The sequence below is a fragment of the Bison bison genome, unplaced genomic scaffold, assembly GCF_000754665.1.
Source record: "Bison bison bison isolate TAMUID 2011002044 unplaced genomic scaffold, Bison_UMD1.0 scf7180017864037, whole genome shotgun sequence".
Classification (NCBI taxonomy): Eukaryota; Metazoa; Chordata; class Mammalia; order Artiodactyla; family Bovidae; genus Bison; species Bison bison.
In genome coordinates, this window is record NW_011494609.1 from 7,612,824 (window position 1) to 7,631,511 (window position 18,688).

The 18,688-nt window shown below is 49.1% G+C and overlaps 1 protein-coding gene across 1 annotated transcript in view; it reads right to left on the reverse strand.

The window, feature by feature from the left end:
- Positions 1 to 11,330, reverse strand: part of RRP1B (ribosomal RNA processing 1B) — a 17,151-nt gene extending 5,821 nt beyond the window's left edge. Inside the window, exons 1-10 of the mRNA XM_010834905.1 lie at positions 10,524 to 11,330; positions 8,978 to 9,035; positions 7,684 to 7,769; positions 7,332 to 7,393; positions 6,871 to 7,000; positions 5,717 to 5,781; positions 5,088 to 5,269; positions 1,991 to 2,085; positions 1,345 to 1,442; positions 55 to 74 (exon numbers count right to left, since the gene is read on the reverse strand). Of these exons, the coding sequence (XP_010833207.1) occupies positions 55 to 74; positions 1,345 to 1,442; positions 1,991 to 2,085; positions 5,088 to 5,269; positions 5,717 to 5,781; positions 6,871 to 7,000; positions 7,332 to 7,393; positions 7,684 to 7,769; positions 8,978 to 9,035; positions 10,524 to 10,553 (826 nt within the window). The 5' untranslated portion in view covers positions 10,554 to 11,330. The remainder of the gene's footprint in view (positions 1 to 54; positions 75 to 1,344; positions 1,443 to 1,990; positions 2,086 to 5,087; positions 5,270 to 5,716; positions 5,782 to 6,870; positions 7,001 to 7,331; positions 7,394 to 7,683; positions 7,770 to 8,977; positions 9,036 to 10,523) is intronic.
- Positions 11,331 to 18,688: the final 7,358 nt, after the last annotated feature.

The following is an 18,688-nucleotide window of genomic DNA, read 5'->3' on the forward strand; positions in this document are numbered from 1 at the left end:
GTTGCCCATGTTCACTGAGAACATCACCAATTACGATCTTCTGACTTTCCTCACCTGCAGAGAGGCCTCGGAATCTGAAAAAGAAAACAACAGAGGCTCCTAAAGAAACTGCGTCTTCCTGCCCCCCATAAACACATGCACTAACCTTTTACGATGTAAGATGTTTTCCCTTAACATCTTTATTGAGATATATAATTCACATACCAAACAATTCACCCATTTAAAGTGTACAATTCAATGTTCTATTATCAATATATGTTTTTTCTTTTCCAATTTTCAATGTATTTTTATTGAAGTATAGATTTACAATGCTAATTTCTGTTGGATGGCACAGTGATTCAATTATACACATAAAGTTATTTTTCAAATTCTCCTCCATTGTGGAGAGAATATCCGCAGGATATTGGACACAGTCCTCTGTGCTATACGTTAGGACCTCGTCGTTTTCCACTCGCTATGTAAGAAATTAATGTGTAAGTGACACCTGGAGTCTGTGAAGTCACTTTCCTTCTTCTCCAGAAAGGGTGGTGGAGAAGGATGGAGGTGTGAGGCAAAACCAAGGACGAAACTGCCCTCAAGTATCACACGCAAGACATGAAGATCTAAGGCTTTGTCCTGGCACATCCCAGTGAGACTGGAGACGGAAAAGTTTCCACCTCTCCTTACATTCTAGTCTCTCTTTGTTAGCGAGCAGAGACGGCCAGCTGTGTTTTGTTCTACATGACTGTGCTAAGTTAGAACAAAAGCAAGCGTGGAGGCGTGTGCCGGGAGGGGGCAGCGCCGGGGAGCAGAAAGGCCGAGCCCAGCCCCAGGTCTGGCAGCTGCAGCCCCAGGCGATCCCTGTACCCCGCTACCTCATCTGTCAGATGGGGCAATCCCAGAAGCTGCCTTGTGGGCTCTCCTGAGTGTGAAATACTCTGTGTAAGTGCTCGGGACAGGGCGGCTCACAGAGCGCAATCGGGCTCAGCTGTTACCTGTCGTCAGTTCCAACGAGCCGCGGGGCTTCGTGGTCACATAGGTGACAGAACCATGCTCCCGGCACACTCCCGGGGAGGTGGAGAGGAGGTAACTGAGTTGCTCTTTGACCCTTGCTGCCACGTCTTGACCTACAGACCTCCTCCTCCATCTCTACCACATAGCTAGGGGGTGAGTGCAGCTGCATGGGCAGAGGGGAAATGGAGAGGCAAGAACCTCTCCGTGGAGCCTTCCAGTGAACGTGTGTGCAAGGTGAAGGGCAGAAGCATTTGAGGTGAGTGGCTGAGAGCTCCTGCTCGGAGTGAAACAGAAGGGCGGGGCTTGAACGTGGAGGATGGATAGGTGAAACCTTCCTCCCCCGTCACTTACTTCTTGATGAGCTCGGAGAGACGTTTCCTGTTGAAGGGCGGGACGTTTTTCCTGTTGGTCATTTCCAGGAGTCGGTCAGCAACCGCCTTGTAGTCAAACTAGGTGAGAAGAAATACTACACATCTGCCGGAAGTACAGCCCCGCCTGACCCGGAATCATGCCAACTGGAGACCCGCAGCCCAGAGCGCCCCCCGCAGGACGTCCACAGTGTGTCTAAGGCTTGCCCACCAGGAGCCTGATAGCCACTGCCTTCGAAAACTTTCTTCCACTTATTCTTGGGGGAAGCTATTGTTTGTTTCATTTCTTCATGAAAATTTAGGGGGCTGTGTTGTTCTCTAAATTTAATCTAGATGTTCAATTTGTAATGGGTAACATAGTAAATTCCGTTTATTGAAAAAGTACCATCGGGCTGGCTTAAATAGAAGACAACAAATCTCAGTTATTCAAGCCAAAACAAAGACTGACATCTTTCAAAATGCCGTAGTATTTAAACCTGTCTCCAATAAGCTTGTTATAAGAAAAGTGACACCAGTGACCCAGAGATTACAAAGAACCTTATGCATTAGGCCTGTGGTTTAATCGTCTCTGTGGTTTAATTCCCCTTTAGTCAGGCAGCTCTCTACAGAGAGAGACAACTGCTACCAACCTGGAGAAGCGGCCCGGTGTCCTCCACACTTCCGCTGCCGTCCTGTCCACCTTGCTGGCTGCCCTCCTCTTTTCCGGGGTGACATTTGCCTAGTGCTATCAAGAGACACATCCATAGACACAACTCAGATACATGACCACGGCTCCCCCAAAGGAGCCACTGTCCAGTTAGGTGTCTTTTGGTATTTTCAACCTCCAGACACTAAAAAACAAAAAACAAACCTCATACATTTTGCCTTTTAATTACCTCACAGACAAAATTCCCACCATGAACTGCAGTGGAGGAGGACAGCAAACTTGTGGGTCAGGGGCTCGAGCCAGAGGGAGGAGTGGACAGTCTGTCCCGTTTCAGGAAAGCTGGGGCAGTGGCGAACTCTCCACAGCAGGACACTGACCCCCAGAGGCCACCTCAGGAAACACAATGACCTAATGCTAACACGACTTTTTAAAAGTTTTTATTTTATATTGGATACAGCCAGTTGACAATGTTGTGACAGTTTCAGGTGGACAGCAAAGGGACTCAGCCACACATACACATATATCCATGCTTCCCCAAAGTCCCCTCCCATCCAGGTGGCCACGTAACATTGAGCAGAGTTCCTGGTGCTGTGTAGTAAGTCCTTCCTTCCTTCCTCCCATTGTTCTTCCCTAAGTGTCCCTCAAGAGAGGAACTGTTAAAGACGACGGTATATATACACAGTGGAATATTACTGAGCCATTAAAAATGCAACAATACCAACTGTAGCAACACGGATGCACTTCGAGACTGTCACAGAGTGAGTCAGTCAGACAAAGGAGGAGAAATGTCATAACATCCCTTCTATGCAGGCTCTAAAAAGAAATGACACAGATAAGCCTACAAATCAGAAACAGACTCACAGACTTGGAAAACTCATAACTGCCAGGGAGAAGAATGGGGGGAAGGGATAGTTAGGAGTTCGGAATCAACATGTACACACTGCTGTATTTAAAACGGATAGGGCTTCCCTGGTGGTTCAGTGGTAAAGAATCTGCCTGCCAATGCAGGAGACACAGGTCTGATCCCTGGCCTGGGAAGATCCCATATCCCAGGGAGCAACGAAGCCTGTGCACTACCACTACTGACACCGAGCCTGCGCTCTCCAGCCTGGAAGCTGCAACTAGGCCCACGTGCCACACCTGCCGAAGCCTGGGCCTAGAGCCCATGCTCCGCACCAAGAGAAGCCACAGCAACGAGAAGCCCGTCACCGGAACTAGAGAGAAGCCCCCAGTTGCCGCACCTAGAGAAAAGCCTGAGCAGCAATGAAGACCCAGCACAGCCAAAAAATAAATTATTAAAAAACAAAACAAAATGGATAACCAACAAGTACAGCTAACGTGACTTTCGCCATGTACTAAATAACTGAGCATCACAGCCATGGAGAAGCAGATGCACATTGCTACGGAGATCTCACGAGCGCTCACAAGTGTCCTGTCTCTGGCACACTCTCAGCTCCTGAGTGGTGTGGCCTCAGGCAAAAGCCTGGGCAGGTCCCCCAAGCATTTGATGGAAAACCTGGGAGGAAATCTTGGAAGGCGCTTGGGGAAAGGGGGCGCTCTGGTTCAGACAGAAACGTGGCGGCAGGAGAGGTCCAGAGACGACACAAAAGCGCTCGAGGCTGTTCAGCTAATGCTGTCGCCCACGGTGAATTTAAAATGAGAATATCTTGTCTTTTCTTTCTTAAAGATTTCTTTCCTTACGAAATAATAAAATAACATCATTGTACAAGACTTAGAAAAACAGACAAAAGCACAGAGGAAAATAAGAGATCATGCACAATTTTGCTATGCAGGCTAGTTCCTACCACCTTATACACTCTTCCAGATACACACATACGTGTATATATATGTCTATGTCTAAACATAAAAACCAGGCACTTCCCACACAGGGTTCTTGTTATTGTTCAGTCACTAAGCTGTGTCCAACTCTTGGCGACCCTCTGGACTGCAGCACGCCAGGCTTCCCTATCCTTCACTATCTCCGAGAGTTTGCTCAAATTCATGTCCATTGAGTCGGTGATGCCACCCAACCATCTCCTCCTCTGCTGCTCTCCGCTTCTCCTCGTGCATTCAATCATTCCCAGCATCAGGGTCTTTTCCAAGTGAGTCAACTCTTTGCATCAGGTGGCCAAAGTATTGGTGATTCAGCATCAGTCCTTCCCATGAATACTCAGGGTTGATTTCCTTTGGGATTGACTGCTTTGATCTCCTCGGCAGTACAAGAGACTCTGAAGAGTCTTCCCCAGCACCACTTGAAGGCAGCAGTTCTCCAGTGCTCAGCCTTTATGGCTCTCCTCCCCCATCCGTACATGAGGGCTGGAAAAACTGCAGCTTTGACTATATGGACTTCTGTAAGCCAAGTGACACCTCTGCTTTTTAAAAATGTTGTCTGTAAGTTTTTATGTCTTGCTATAAAAATCTTTCCCTGGCCGTTAATTTTTGAAAGCTTTCCTTTTTAACGACTCCAGGACATTTCAAAGGCATGGGTACACCCTGAACTAGCCCTTCACCTACTGCTTAAGGCACTGAGATGCTATCAACCACAGGAAATTCTGATGAGGCTGCAATTTAAATGCCCCATGTGAGTCCCATGGACATTAAACAGTGCTGAGAGCGAGGTGCATGCATGGTGGGTGTTTACACACCCTAAGGAAAAGAATCCTGGAGGAAGGAGGAGACAGAGAAGAGAGCTACAGACACAAGACTGCATTCCTAACACATCTGTAAATCGGGTCTCCGATCAGGGACCCTTCAACAGGCATGAGGCCAGATTAGGATTTTTTTTTAAAAGCTGCAACATCAAAACACACACAGAAACCCAAAACAGCAGCAATGGAAATGATGAAACCCTGGAAGAAAGCCTCGTGACCTGGGAGACGCAGAAAGTGTGTATGTGTATGTGCAGGGGGACCAGGCTCCGGACTGTGCAGGTGTCTTAACAAAGCCGTGCTCCCCTCCGTGGGTGATGCTCAAGGTGATGAACTCCAGGTGGTGGTCAGTGAGCTGCCAACGAACGCGCTGAAAACTGTTCCTGTGACGTGAATTTTACCTAAGAAAGACCCTTCAAGTAAATTTCTCACCTGCTTTCTTTTTCCTGGCCGCTTTTCTCCAGGTCATCTCGTTTCCAGACGCCTCTTCCTCTGAGAGGCCGCCGCCACCCACTTGTGTCTTCTGTTCCTTGGCTGTCTCTTCAGGTACAAAAGGAGACTGATCTACAATGACTTCAAAAACACCCCTAGCTATAGTCTGTACCAAAGTCTGGCTGAGGGCGGAAGCACAGCAGAGAGAGCGTGTTAGCGGATGGCCTGGACTCTGTTCCCTCAAGGAGCGCAGTGGGCGAGAGGCAGAGCACGCCCCTGCTCGCCCAGTCCAGCCCACCAGGGACCCGTGGGCCAGAGCTGCATTCCTAGCCATACCCTGTGCCGACGCACCGCAGCCACGAGGGGCCACTTGCTAAGCGCTGTGACGGAGTGGTGGGACCCGGGACAGAGGAACGTGGGCGCAGGAGGGGTGCGGGGAGGGGGAGTCATGGAGCCCCTGGGGAACACAGCTGGGAGAGCCCAGCCAGGACTCAGAGCTGACAGGCGTTAGAATTTGGTGCTTCTGAGTGCTGGCTGACCCGTGCATCATATTTCACCTACAATTTTACCACCAGCCCCCATAAACAAGTACCAACTGAAGTGGTAAAAGAAACACATGAATCACTTACTCCCTAGTCTTGGCAGCGATCTTGCAGAATGGATCAATAAACTTGAGATTTTGATCTGCCAAAAGCTGTAACAAAGGAAAAAAAAATGAGGGGAAAAAAAAGAGCCTTTCAGATGTGCCTTTGAAAAAGGAACCACTGGTGTTTTTCAGACAGGTTGAATCAGACCCACACATCTCTCACAATGCCCAAAATGCACTCTGCTAAAAGTCATGGCCACTGTCCAATCATCCAAGCATCTTATTGGCGCAGTGGCCAGAGAGGACAGCCCACCCCACCCGGCACCGTTCCATCCTACATTCCCGACAGAGACTCCGTCCTCCACGGAGACAGGACACTCCCAGACACCAAGGTGAAGGAATTAAAAAACAACATACACTTTAATTATGAAACAAAAAACAAACACATGTTCACTGCAGATACTTGTGAAAGAAAAAAGTAAATCACTGCTCCTCATCCCCAATTCAGATAATCACTGGCTTGCTAAAAACTGTGTTATTTCCTCTCTAGACCTGCGTCTTGAACAGGCCATACCGTTTGTGCAGCTTTGTCTACCTCTTTTCCCCCCACTTTTTTTCTGGGCCACGCCACACAGCATGCGGGATCTCAGTCCCCTGACCAGGGATTAAACCCACGTTCCCTGAGGTGGAAGCTGTCCTAACCACTGGACAGTCAGTCAGGGAAGTTCCTCCGTACTGCTATCTATCTATCCATCTCACACAATGCAGCTTTTGGGAATTTAGTTCCCCAACCAGGAACTGAACTAGTACCTGCTGCGGCGGAACTTCTAACCATGGGACTGTCAGCGAAGTCCCTTGACTTTTAAAAACAACCTCATGAATAGCTCCTTGTGTTACAGAATTCTTCAGTGGACTATGGAAGTTGTTTTTGACTCGGGTATCAGACTTCCATGTACGCTGTTAGCGCACAAATCTGCCCACACGATCCACTGCCTGTTTAGGACACACTTCTAGATGAGGAAGAACTATGTCAAAGGACAGGATGACCCATTCATGCTGCTGCAGCCAATGTAACCCTGGGCTCTGCCAACAGCATTTTACCTCCAGCCCGTGGAGCACTCAGAGCAGGGCCCAGGCCCTGCCAGTTCAGGGGCACCTTGGCCCCGCGCACTGTGGCAGGGGGCCTGCCCTTCTTACCTCCTTCCCGCCCACCTTGGACAGCTCGTCCAGGTAAATGTCGACGAAGAGTAACTTCACTCCATTTGGAGACCGACTCTCAGGATGCAGGACCGCCTTCATCAAGACGTTGAGGAAAAGCTTGATGCGGCTAAAGGAAAAACACACACAGCTATACAACCCCTGCTGCCAACATCCTCTCCATCCCCAGAGAGAACGTGACACTCTTGTGCCCACTTGCTAAACAAGCAATGCACGATGGAGGAAGTTCAACAATCACTGAAATGAGTATAGTGTTGTTGTGTGTGCTCAGTTCTGCGGGATTTGAAGTTCTTCAGGCATGAGGATGCTGGGCTCTTGGTACTCAGAGTGGAAGGCATGGATCAGGTGACTCAGACTTGTTAACTGAATCACTTAGAAAACCACGCCATTGCCTTAAAAATTTTAAGGCCCCCAAATGCTAATCCAGAGGGTTCACCAACCTTTCTTCCCAGCCATTTCGCTTCAGAACTTCGAAGGACTGCCTCAGGACCAGACGAATCAGCTAGAGACAGATAACTTTTGTTACAAAAGGGAAAGTGACAAACATCCACCAGCTTAGCAGAACAACAGCTACAGCCTGGATCCTCTAAGTGAAAAGTTCTTACAATAACAGTCAGCTTCTAGATCAAACAGTTAACTAAGGAGCCCCAGACTCACTCTGACAGGTGAAGAGATAAAACCGATGCCTCTGAACACGTCCTCTAGCGCCCCCTGCCAGTCACCTTACAACGCACCGCACAGCCGCCTCCCTGCCCCCAAGCTCCAGGGAAGGGGCTGCGGCCCCACCCTCACCATGTGGTATTTGTCCAGACGGAGCCCTTCGATGCCCGGCCACTCGCGATTCACGGTCTGCCAGAAGGTTTGGATGAACAGGTGCTCTGCAGGGAATAAGAGGCTCTGAATGCTCCATTCGCAAGGTGCCATGTCACCACAGAACAAGAAAGTTCACAGAGGGAGACAGACTAGGATCTCTCAAGGATTCTTGGGCAGCTAGAAAATCTGGTTGGTAACTAAGTATGGTTGATAATTTTTTATATTTCAATAAAAGCTTATTTTAACAAGAAGTGGTAATATCTTAATGTTTGACTAGAAAGCTCTCTGGAGCGTGTTTCATTATCCATTGTAAAGCCATGATTCTGTTAAAAATCAAAAGACGTCCTGAGCCAGATACTGGCCCTTCTTGTCCAAATACACTTAACAATCAGCCCTAAGCCATCCACCTGATAGACACCTGGGGGACCCACGCAGAGAGCCAGCCTTCTGTTTTCATGCTCAGTGTCAGCTGAGTGAACTTTAACAAAACACTGGTTTTCTCTTCTGAGCCATGAAACCAGCACTTTTTTATCCCAAAATGGTTTGTTTTTTGCTTTCCTTCCTTTTGCACAATTCTCTCTTGATATATGAAAAGCTACAGTATATTCCATGTTTAGAATTTTGATCCTTACGAGTCAGCTGGGAGCCTGCTAAAATCCAGAGAATCACTGAGAGTTAATAAGGCCATTGGGTGGTTCTGTTCTGAGGAGGGCTGGGCAAAAGCAGTGAATTCTGCCTTCTCTGCTTCTGTAAGTAATCAAAGCTGAATGTCTCAGAAACATTAATAATTAATTTCTCCCTTTGTTTATTCGTTTTGGTCAAGAGGGGTTACTTTACAGTTTGTTACCAGTGATGACCTGAAATGGCTCTAGTCCCAGGGAGGACAACCAGCATCCAGAGGTCACCTCGGTCACCAGCACAGTCACACGCAGCTTCTGACAGCGTTAAAGTAACTCAGAACGTGGAAACCCTGGAGGACTGCTATTTTTTTAAAGACTCTTCTGAAACCTCTGAGACGCCGACTGTGACGTCCCCCAGGACACCACCTTTGTTCACCCTCCCGCTTGTCAGTATCTAAGCCTGACACAGGTTCCCTGTGGGGCGGTCTGTCACCCGACATTCGCACTCCAGGTGCCCATGCTCATGTGACGCCAGCCCCCCGGAAAATGGAAACTTTGAAGGAAGGAGAAGAAACGACATTGAGTAGGTTTCTTAGGCAAGTTACCAAATCTGATGAGCAGGTTTTGAAAGTCACGAAAATATCAGGACTTACGAGCCTCTGAGTTGTTAACAACATGGATGAGTTGGGAAATAGTGTTCGCTAGCTCCTCCTGCAAAGTGGGGTTGGGGAAAAACAGCGGGGTTATTACGTGGAACCATGAGAGGACCGCATCACGGCCTGTGGGAGGGGGTCATCCCCTCCATTCTCACTGTTACCTCCACTAACAAGAGTGTATCTGAACACCTGGATTGCATCACACATGAAATCCCCAGTTTCAACGGACTACTGTGCCAATGCAATGTGCCTTCAGAACCAGGCTGTGTGCTCACACACGCTATCCCTGGGGTGAGTTCAACTGACCCACACAAGAAACATCAGCTCTCAACTCCTGGCTTTCAACATATAACTCGGGTTGAGATTCCATCCGAATCCCCCCAAATAATGGAAACGCAGATGCCAACTGCGACGAGGGGGCGTCACTGGCAGTGAGATACCGGGACTGTCACTCCATGTGGCTCCTGCTGGCTTGCTGGCAGACAGGCTGTGGGGGCAAGGCGGCAGAAAGTGGAAGAGCCATCCTACTGAGGTGCACAAGTTTGTCTGGGGGAGAACTCGGGCTCTGGGTCTATGAAGAAACCTGCCTCTGGGAGTGTCCACAGAAGAATAATCCTCACTGCTATCATGGGGCCTTCACCTAGACTCAAGTCTTTCTCACCCATGTTAAATGAACCCCAGACTTGAAAGTGATGTTCCCATTCATCTGTTTCCTTCCTCCACTAAAGCTGTTGGTTGTCACTTTGAATGTAACTTAAAAATATTTTGCTCTGCTGTCCTACTCAAAACATGTTCAGTGGAGTAAAGGCAGGAAATCAAAGTGAGTCACTACAGGGCTCAGGGGAAGCAGAATAGCTGCAGGTAAAAGCCAGACAAGTAAAAACCTACCCTTGCATTTTGTACATCAAGGGGCTTCAAACAGTGCCCCCAAAGCTGACCCTCTCCTGCTACAAAGACAGGCCTGCTTTCACACATCAGGAAAGAGCTCTTCAAGAGCCTAAACCACTTTCTTTGATGGTTCTGGAGGCAGGGCTTGGTGTGCTCAGCAGACAGGGGTCCAGGTGAGTGCGCACACCTGGGCAGGTCTCCACTGCCTTTGTGATGAGACCATCAGCTCCAGGACCACTGCTCATTCTGCAAAGACTCTGCCCCCGGCACAAGACTCTACCCCACGTAACTGTGGCAGAGCTAGGCCCAGAGCCGGGTAGCTCACAGGATCTTAGACTAGTGTCATGCTATTTTTGACCATGAATAATAAAGGAGGAAACAGAAACTTTATAATGTAAAACCTACCATGGAACCTATGAAACTGTGACAGAGAAATAATAAATCTAATTTATGTGTCTTCGTTTGTCTTTGAAAAGATTTCACCTCAATGCTTGCATCCCTTTCTCTATGGACAAGTGGTGGCAAAGTGAACCTTTGAAGCAATGGTTATCCATCTGTTTCCGTACATCAGGGGTGGATACAGCATAAAGCGGGCAGGTCTCTCGTTCACTGGTGCCCCGAGTCCAGCAACGTGACACAGGGAACTGTAGGTTACCTGCAGAAGCGGTTCATCCTGCACCCACATGCAATAGAATAGCCCTTTCCAGATTTTTAGAAGTTCTTCTTGGCTGAAACCTCCTAGAAGGCAAAAGACCAGAAAAGCCTTATTTCAGAGTCTGCACGTTTCCTCCTTAAGTTCACAGCTGCCACAGAAGCAGTGAGAATACTACTGAGCACATTTTCACTCTTTTACTTGCAAACGTCCTTTTTATTCGAAGCACACATTTTCTTGCTGTTACAAAACACAGACATAAGTGCTTTAGTCTTGTCAGCTACGGGGCAGGGCGGCGGCGGCAGAGCGCTCTCACGATCTGCCTGGCACAGGAAAGCGAACGTCATCCACATGCAGAATTAATTTAGTTCACGAGTCATTTAGGAGTTCCCTCAAGTGGTCCTCTGCCTGAAATTAGCAACCCCCTCCACCCCTGCACCACCACCATTGTCACTGGTCTGGCCAAGTTAGACCGAAAATCCTGCAGATGGTCTGCCCAAGTCCTTACAACCGGCCCAGGGGAACAGGCCAGGCTTTGGGATATTTCTGCAAAGATGACTTTTTTGGGACCTTGGCTGGGCTGGACCTTGACCTCTTCTTTCCCAGTTACGGTTTTCACCTACCAGGTATGTGCAGTTTTAAGTGGCATCATCCAGGTCAGCCTTGTTCTTATTATTCCAGCCTGCCTTTCTGCCTGAACCCCCTACAGCCAAGCCACAAGTTGTACAGAGACTCCCGCCTCCTGGGTCAACCCTGCTGCTGCTGCTAAGTCACTTTCGTCGTGTCCGACTCTGTGCGACCCCATAGATGGCAGCCCACCAGGCTCCCCCGTCCCTGGGATTCTTCAGGCAAGAACACTGGAGTGGGTCGACCCTAGGCATCACCAAACGACTGTGGAGTAACCTAAGGACTCACGAGATCAGGTAAGTGCACATTCCTGCAGTCTCCAAGCCTGCAGAGGACAGACAGAACCCTCAAACCTGATGCCCATTACAGCGATCTTTATAATCCTTCACTAGAAGGTCCTGGGAAGAACCTTGTGGTGCAGCAAAGGACAGATGCGGTGAATATAAACAAGTATGTATTTAGAATCAATGTGATCTCAGGACCCTACAGGATTAGTTCAGAGTGATGAAGAGGTCCCTTCTGACAGAATGAGCTTTACTTATTTCATTTGGAGGAAGCTGAAGAGCTGTATAAGGTACTGATCTCCAAGTTACTAAAGACCTTTCCCATGCCAACAATTTCATCACAGTGTATTTTGATTCTTTGTGATAGGCTCTCATTTGCCAGAAACTATAGTGAAATTAAAAGACGCTTACTCCTTGGAAGAAACGTTATGACCAATCTAGAGAGCATATTGAAAAGCAGAGATATTACTTTGCCAACAAAGGTCCGTCTAGTCAAGGCTATGGTTTTTCCAGTGGTCATGTATGGATGCGAGAGTTGGACTGTAAAGAAAGCTGAGCGCTGAAGAATTGATGCTTTTGAACTGTGGTGTTGGAGAAGACTCTTGAGAGTCCCTTGGACTGCAAGGAGATCCAACCAGTCCATTCTAAAGGAGATCAGTCCTGGGTGTTCTTTGGAAGGAATAATGCTAAAGCTGAAACTCCAGTACTTTGGCCACCTCATGCAAAGAGCTGACTCATTGGAAAAGACCCTGATGCTGGGAGGGATTGGGGGCAGGAGGAGAAGGGGACGACAGAGGATGAGATGGCTGGATGGCATCACCGACTCGATGGACGTGAGTCTGAGTGAACTCCGGGAGATGGTGATGGACAGGGAGGCCTGGTGTGCTGTGATTCATGGGGTTGCAAAGAGTTGGACACGACTGAGAGACTGAACTAATAGTGAAACTGGCTTATTAAAGTGCCTTTCGTTTAGGGGTTAAGCAAACTGGTTTTCCTTCACCTGCCTGTTACAAATAAGACATACCTGGGGCTCTTCCCACTGAGGACACAGCTACACGTGAGTGGTGGGTTCCACCAGAGCACACTGACTTAGTCACGACTGCAGTATCTCTGGCGTGGGCTCCTGTGTTTACATCCAACCATGTTCAGACTAATGAATCATGGATCTATCTGAGCAGGGTCATCAATGGCGTTGAAACAGCAGATGAAAGGCTAGTGACGGGTTTCACAGTGCATGCGTCAGACCAACACCACCAAGCCCACTGGATGCCCCACGTGACGCAGCAGGAAGAACACAGAACTGCTTGGTAAGTATTCTCACAAAAACAAAAAACTGAACCTACACTGCTTCAAATGTTAACTTTTAATACCAGTTTGCAGGAACTATAGGAGACAGAAAAACAGATTAAATGAGACCATGGGATGCAGTCAGCAAAACCCCAAATGGTGGGGGGGTCTCCATAGGACAAATGACCCAGTTCTTCCAACAAATAAGTGCAAGGAAAAGAAAAGCCGGATAAGAACTGTTAGAATTGAAGAGTCACTATAGACGTGACAACCAAACACAATCGGTGGGTCTCATGTGGATTCTGATTTGTCATTAAGAGTGTATGAAATGATGGGAATGCACTAGATTGATACTTCATATTAAGGAAAAATTTCCTAAAGGTGTGACAATGTGGTTACGTTAGCAGGGTCCTTATCTCAGAGGTACATACTTAGGTATCAGGAGGTGCAATGAGACACCAGGGGTTTGCTTCCCAAGAATCTCATGGGAAGGAGGAAGTGGGCCGATCAAATGACCTGGCCAGGTAATTAATAAATACTGAAGCAAAGTACTTGTATTTGAAATGACACATTTGAAATATTCCTTAAAGAAAAGGGAAAAAAAGAACTGCATGAGAGTATCAAAATGAAAATGTTATCATGGGCTGTTTTCTTTCCTCTTTTTTTTTTTTAAACTGTTTAGAAAACTCATCATAATGAAACTTGAAAGGCAAGAACACTGACGAAATAGGACTTAAACGACACCAGTTCCTGCACAAAACTTGGGACTGGGCATCCTTGTTTCCGCTCGGCAGCTTCACTGTCTGCCCCCCTCCAGAGCTGCCCCCTTTCAAGGCAGGGCCTGGGAGGAAGGCAGGAGTCCCGGGGGCAGGGTGCTGGTGTGAGAATGGAAAGAAGATCCCCTCTCGAGGGTCTCAGGAAGCACTCTCTTCTCTCCCGGGAGATCTGAAGAGAAGACGGAAGTTTGGAGCCGGCCACATGCCCAGGAGCCTGTCTAGGATGGGAGAACCTGGGGGCAGAGCCGTCTGGGGAGGAGCAGGGCTCTGGCAACACCAGCGGAGCCTCAGCACAAAGCTGAGATTTGGTTTCTTCCCTGAAAACTGGTGGGGCCTGGACATTCTGTCAGGTTTCTACTGAAAAAGAACCCTAAGCATTAAGAACACATTTCTACTGCAAGAAAAATCAGACATGCTATCAAACCATACACTGCAGCTGCTAACTCGCTTCAGTCATGTTCGACCCTGTGAGACCCCATAGACGTCAGCCCACCAGGCTCCCCCGTCCCTGGGATTCTCCAGACAAGAACACTGGAGAGGGTTGCCATTTCCTTTTCCAGTGCATAAAAGTCAAAAGTGAAAGTGAAGTCGCTCAGTTGTGTCCGACTCTTAGTGACCCCATGGACTGCAGCCCACTAGGCTCCTCCGTCCCTGGGATTTTCCAGGCAAGAGTACTGGAGTGGGGTGCCATCACCTTCTCCAATCAAAGCATACAATAGAGAGTCCTTATTCACTGCCTCCTGAAGCCAGTCCCTTCCCAGAGGGCCCCTGCTCCAGGTCTGGGGGCATCTTTCTTGTGCACGGTTTTGCAACACTCATGTGTGACGCAGAAACACACTGCTGCGTGTGCACGAGGCTCAGAAGCCGGTTCACTTAAAAAGGGCACAATGCACGTTCCTCTCCGGGTGCTTTCTCCAGGACAGCAGTGTGTGGACCGCTGCTCAGAGATCATGGCGGGCAGCTAGCACCTCTAGGCAACCCACCTGTGCTGGCGAGGATGCGCTAGAGACCTTAGTGAGGGAAAACAAGAGATATCCACAGAACGACCCGGGAGAGCAGATCCTGGAGCTCGGGCAGGAAAGGGAGCTGGGAGTGAAAACAGGTTCTGACTTTCATCCTACGTGAAGTGACCAAGGACAGGGAGACAAAGCACTGGTCAGGCCCCGGGCCGCTCCTTACCGGCTGGGCCCTCCTGGAAAGGCCTGCGACACAGGTGAGGCTCACACTCGGGGTCAAGACTGAGTGCACAAGTGAGAGGCGTGTGGCAGTCACACATCGCTGTCCCACATCCTCCACCACAGTCCAGTAGGTACTGCTGCTGCTGCTAAGTCGCTTCAGTCGTGTCCAACTTTGTGCGACCCCATGGACTGCAGCCCACCAGGCTTCTCCGTTCATGGGATTCTCCAGGCAAAAACACTGGAGTGGGTTGCCATTTCCTTCTCCAATGTATGAAAGTGAAAAGTGAAAGTGAAGTCCCTCAGTCGTGTCTGACTCTTAGCAACCCCATAGACTGCAGCCTACCAGGCTCCTCTGTCCATGGGATTTTCCAGGCAACAGTACTGGAGTGTGGTGCCATTGCCTTCTCCTCCAGTAGGTACAGCTCCCTTTAAAACACCTGTTTTCAGTACAGGTATAGAAGTCCTTCGTCTTCACTCAGGAACTTAACTGGGAAAAACAAGGCACCAATCTTTGAAGTACTTAAAGCCAAACAGAATGCTCGCCATCTGATGTGTCTTAGTGCTCTGCAGGTGAAGGACAACGTACCCTCGTCACACGAGGTGTGACGTTTGTACGTCACCCACACACAAACTGTCACAACGTTGATTTTAAAAGCAGACTCATCCCACAGCTGCTTCTGGATTCGTCTCTTCTGGGGGTTGAGCTTCTTAAACGTAATGCAACTACGTTTCTAACAACAATACAGGTTTATTTACTTCATAATGAATAAGATGAACATCAAAGTGAGACTTGGACACAGAAAATCCAACAGCTCCTCTCATGGGGAGATCAGCCCAGGAGCCTGCTGAGCCCCTAACACTCCACCCACATCCGTGTGGGAACAGCCTCAGCTCCAGTCAATAACACTCGACCCCACATCTGTGTGGAAATAACCTCAGCTCCAGCCATTTCAATAACACTAGACCCCACGTCTGTGTGGAAATAACCTCAGCTCCAGCCATTCTATTAAGTTCTGGGTCGAGAGACCCCAACCCTGCCAGTGTGAAGATGTGCTCACTCCCTCACCACTGCACTGACTCTAAGACACCAGGAGCCACAAATGCACTGTTATTTTACGTGCAGAAGAGAAAGCAGAAATGCAACCAAACTACCACACGTTGATTTTAAAACGTATCCGAGTGAAAGTGAAAGTCGCTCAGTCGAGTCCGACTCTTTGTGACCCCGTGGACTATACAATCCATGGAATTCTCCAGGCCAGAATACTGGAGTGGGTAGCCTTTCCCTTCTCCAGGGGATCTTCCAACCCAGGGATCAAACTCAGGTTTCCTGCATTGCAAGTGGATTCTTCACCAGCTGAGCCACAGGGAAGCGCTAAAGGCTGAGAGTTGCCGATAAAAGAGGCAGAGATATTTATTCTGTTCACAGCTGCATTCCCAGCACCAAAAGCTGTGACCCAAACAGCAACAGCACACCTGCAGTGGGCACCCCACGGGTGTGCGAAACACACACGAGTGAGTGAATAGGGACAAGTGAGCCCTTGTGAGCAAAACTGCGGTTATTCACGGCTGTGAATGATCAACACTTAAAGCAGGTACAGCAACACTTAGTTGCTTTAAGCTCTACAAAGATTTTCAATTTGTTTTCAAACCAAGTTACTAATGGACAGTAGAGTGACACCTCAGACTCTCTTTTTTATGCCTGGACGAGACACAATTGACTGGATCAGTGAGGTTCCACCGTCAGGCCAAGTTATTTCCGAAAGTGTGTTTCTCTTCCGACAGGCACAGCTGTGGCAGGGACTACGTCCGTTCTGTCCCATCACCCCTGTCTAGACGTGCACTTTACTGTCGCTTTTCTGAAGGCCTGCTACACTCCCTGCATTGTGAGGAGCATAGGACAAGTAACTCAGACCACCCCGGGCACTGCACGCCCCCTGGGCATCCTGCCCTGGGACCACCCCAACATTTCAGACCCCGAGCCTGTTCACCAAAGGGGTTTGAACACCAGACTCTGTCTGGTCGCCTCAACCCGTAGGCGCTGCATCTGGTCCTTCTTCTGTTCTGTACACAGGCCGGCCCTTGCGTGTCTGGATGCGCGCCCACTTCCAGGTAGGAAAACAGATGGAAGTTTAAAGTGTTTTGGGGAGACAGTGATACACTGACTGATAATTAAGAAGCAGGGCAGCTAAGTGCCACAACAGAGACACACAGGGTATCCCGGGATCCTTGTGGGGCAGGGTGAGGTGAGACAGAAGGCCTTTTGGAGCGAGTGATGCTGAACTGAGTGCTGAGAGTTGGAGAAGTGTGGGGATCTTTTCAGAGAACGGGAGATGTGAAGGCAGAGGTGAGAACTGGTGTACTGAACACCAGGAACCAGTGTGGAGCAGTCACATGGGGAAGAGGGGCTGAGGTGTGGAGAGAAAGGCAGAACAGACCATGGTCCGCAGACCTGGGATTCTGACCTGTCCAGCTGTTTTAAGAAGATGAGCCAGGCTGGTTCCAGAGCAGGGGTTCACTGGGGGCAACTGGAGTTTAGATGAGCGAGGAAGCAAACAACCACAGAAGTCTAGATGAGATGAGGCGGGGGTGGGAGTGGGGCTTCAGACAGGGGAGAGTAGAGACCAGAGGACACTGGATGCAGGGTCGGGGAGAGGAGGCCAGCTAGAGTCTGGGTGGGGAGGGGAACTAGCATCCAAAATGAAAGAGCAGGGGCAGCAGAAGAGGTTTGGTGGTTGGGGGGTGGGAAGAAAAATGAATCACTTTTGGACATTCTGGTCTGAGGACACACAGGTGGACACTGCCAGGTGAGAAGGGCATATCTGAGCTGAAAGCAGCAAAGGTCTGGGTTAGAAGACCAGGGTTAGAAACCTCCAGCATATATGGGATGAGTAAATTACATCTGCTGGGGAGACACTGAACAGTCAAAGTCTTTCTAGCAGACTTCCCATGAAACGGTACTTTCTCTCCCCTGGGTAGTCTTTTGTGGTTTCTCCTTAAAATAAAACATTAACTAAGGAAGTCAGCACAAGGAGAGATAACATCAATTTTTTGAAAGAGGCTCTATGTACCAGAACTAGCAATAAAAAAAATCAGACTTATCTTGTGTGCTCAGTCGCGTCTGAGACTTTGGGATTCCATGGGCTGTAGCCCACCAGGCTCCTCTGTCCATGGGATTCTCCAGGCAAGAATACTTCAGTGGGTTGCAATGCCTTTCTCCAGGAGGGTCTTCCTGACCCAGGGATCGAACCCAGGTCCCCCACATTGTAGGCGGATTCTTTAACGTCTGAGCCACCAGGGAAGCCCAGACTTATTTCAGTGCCATACAAACCTCCACTGCACACTGTAGCTCATTCTTTCAGGAGTTTACAGATCAGTTAATGAAATCCTTCAACGGTACCCACTGCTGTTTAAACCCAAATCTCAAAGCCCAGTGTGACTTGGCCACTGCCTACTTGTTCAACTTCACCTTCCCTCACCCTCCTTTACTTACTAACCTTCTGGCACTGCTAGCCCGCCTCCTCTCCGACCTGCTGAACGTCAACGGCCCATGTAGAGGATGGCTTTCTTTCCTTGGTTTTCGTTTCCTTTACTTTGCTTAAAGAGCTCTGTTTCAGTTATAAATTCCTCCCTAGACTTCCCGGGACAACTCCCTCCAGGGTAGGGATTCTGACTTCTCTTTTGCAGTCCCAGCTCCTAAACGTGTTAGTCAAGTGAAGGCGTGACTCAAAGAAGAGCGCACCAGAATCTATCAGGTGAGCATAATGATCCAGCGTCCAGGCTCGGGGGTGGACAGAACGGGTCTATCCTAAGCTTCACCACCCACTGTGACTTTCAACAGACCACCCGACCTTGTCGGCCGCAGCCCCTCAACCTCAGAACTGGACGAGACCCAGCAGAAAGCGGACACAAAAGCACACGCGGGGGTGCGACACGGTGCCACACGCTCTCCCCGCTCCGCCCGCGGCTCCCCCGGCCCGTCCCCCGTGACGCACCTCCGACCGGGCCCCTTCCCGCCC